The sequence below is a fragment of the Penicillium solitum genome (assembly GCF_028829755.1).
Source record: "Penicillium solitum strain IBT 25940 chromosome Unknown utg000008l_segment0_segment0, whole genome shotgun sequence".
Lineage (NCBI taxonomy): Eukaryota > Fungi > Ascomycota > Eurotiomycetes > Eurotiales > Aspergillaceae > Penicillium > Penicillium solitum.
The window spans coordinates 2,451,209-2,453,398 of record NW_027072127.1 but is presented as its reverse complement, the minus strand read 5'-3'; the positions used below and the strand labels follow the sequence as shown (position 1 = coordinate 2,453,398).

At 46.9% G+C, this 2,190-nt stretch overlaps 1 protein-coding gene across 1 annotated transcript; it reads right to left on the bottom strand.

Moving 5' to 3' along the window:
* Positions 1-241: 241 nt before the first annotated feature.
* Positions 242-1,349, bottom strand: N7455_010227 (homeobox domain-containing protein; the record flags this gene model as incomplete). Its single annotated transcript, XM_040954065.2, has 3 exons — positions 242-388; positions 461-1,180; positions 1,245-1,349. The coding sequence occupies 3 exons, from the start codon at positions 1,347-1,349 to the stop codon at positions 242-244; spliced, it is 972 nt and encodes a 323-aa protein (XP_040815425.2).
* Between the last annotated feature and the right edge of the window lie 841 nt (positions 1,350-2,190).

Here is a 2,190-nt window from a genome sequence, read left to right as displayed (position 1 = left end):
GAAAAAAAAGAAAACATTAAGAAAACACATAGAAAAAGAAAGATGCCAATCTATCAAGCTCGCCGTATCCTCAACTCCGTGAGTCGTAAATGGTAGAGAGAAACAATATAAAATCCCCCCAGTCGTAAAATGAATAGAACGCTGACGTTGCGGATGCCGTGTAACGTTGAATGAACAGAAATAGAAAAATAAAAAAGGCCGTGATCAAACCCGAACCTCCAGGTCCAGGTTCATCGCCACTTTAATGATGAGGAGAGGGAATGTGCTCCGATCCATCGACATCACTAAAAGGCGACTGTCGTTGAGACTCCGTATCAGTCCCACTGCGCATTTGGTTCCGCAGCGCCGGAAGCTGTCGTCTCCGAGCATTGATAAACCAGTTGCTGATCTGTATAAAAAAAAAGAAACCATTAGCCAACCAGCCACAGCAAATTGCCAGTCCTCGGTTGCAAAATCTCACCTGACTAATTGAAAGCCCTGTCCTTGTCATAAACATCTGCTTATCCTCCTCACTGGGATAAGGATGATCAAGATGCTCATGGAACCAAGCCCGGAGAATATCTGTAACGGGCTTAGGCAAATTCCCCCGCCTCCGCTTCGTCTTAGGATCAATCGGATCTCCCATGATTCCGAAATTCCCTTGCCCAGGACCCATCATCTGCGGCGACATTTGCTCATCCGCATAGCCGATAGCAGGGTGTCCATACGGCGACTGCGGATGCATGATGGGCTGGGCATAGTGTTCGCCGCGCGGATCAGCGGACATGGCTGCTGGCGTCGGCGCGGGCTGGCGGTATTCCTGCGCAACGAAGGGGTCGGAACGTGGGGGCCGCTCAGAATACCCGTTGTTGGAGGACGGGTTCATTGCTCGGCCGGGTATGGAGTCCAGGTCGCGGATTGAGGGTAGAATTGGGCTGGGACCGCGAGATGCGTGTTCGGATAGATGATGCATGTGGTGGTGGTGGCCTGGATCTGGCATGCGGGGTTGGTTGTCTGCGCCGCGGGAGACTGTATATTCGCGGTGAGATTCGTAGGGCATATTGGTTGATTGGTTGCCGTATGGGATTGAGCGGGGATCGGCCATCTCGTGGCCTGAGGGTGGGCGGTCTTGTGAATGACGCGGGGTGGTGTAGAATGGGGAAGTTGATTCGATTTCATCGTGGAGGTGAGCGGGGAGGAGCTGTGGGATGTTAGATATGGATTCCAGTTTGTATTGCTTGGAGGAATATAGGGTTATATCTTACCTCGCGGAATGAGGGGAGGGTTTGGTGAGGGTGTCCGGTTGACGACTGGGTTGTATACGAAATAGCCATATTGGTATCTTCGTCTACCTCATGGGACTGGGACATAGACAAGGTTTTTGGGGAGGGACAAGGATAGAAATGTCCGTAGGAAAAGAGTTTCACAAAGTATTACAAAATAGAACTATACTCGACACAGTCAGAATCGAATATCAGACGAGTTTGTACTCTCCAGAAAAAGGTATAAAAGGGAAGGGATGAGGGGGCAAAGGTATTCAAAGTAGCACTCACCAGGGAAAGCAGGCTGATTTTACGTTGACATGGTAAAATAAAAAAGAGAAAGGCCAAGATTATATGCAAGGTTGGGGAATGAGGGCAAAGATGGAAATGTGGTTTCCCAAATAATGCAGGGCCCCGTACATTATTTCAACCAAAAAAATAAAAGTGGCTCCAAAATCTACATTAAAGTAAATTAAAATAATAAAATAATAATAATATAAAAAAGATCCAGCTATTACATGTCCATGGAAAAGCAAGAACAGGGGGGGCCGAAAAATGACGATCGTGGGCTTGGTGGGTACATGAGTCGGAGCACCAGTGCTCCGTGTCAAGGGCATGCAGAGCGGAGAAGGCGTAAATTCAAGAGTTCCCTTAAGGTTGACAGATCGAGTCTTTCTTTGGTCAATGGAATAGTCTTAGCGTCAGGATCTATCTCACGAACTACTCCCCGGTTCCATATATTGGAGATATTTTAGAAGTTCCAGGGTTTTGATTGGATGTTTCGGAGTAAAGGAATCTCTTAAAAAGATAAATTGAAAATAGAATAATTTAAAATAGAAAAAGAAAAAAGAAAAAAAGAAAGTAGTGGTTCACTAGTGTACGTCAAGTTCGGGGATCCCATGCCAGTGCTTATAAGCGGGCTTATAAGCGGCCAGTATTACCATTTACC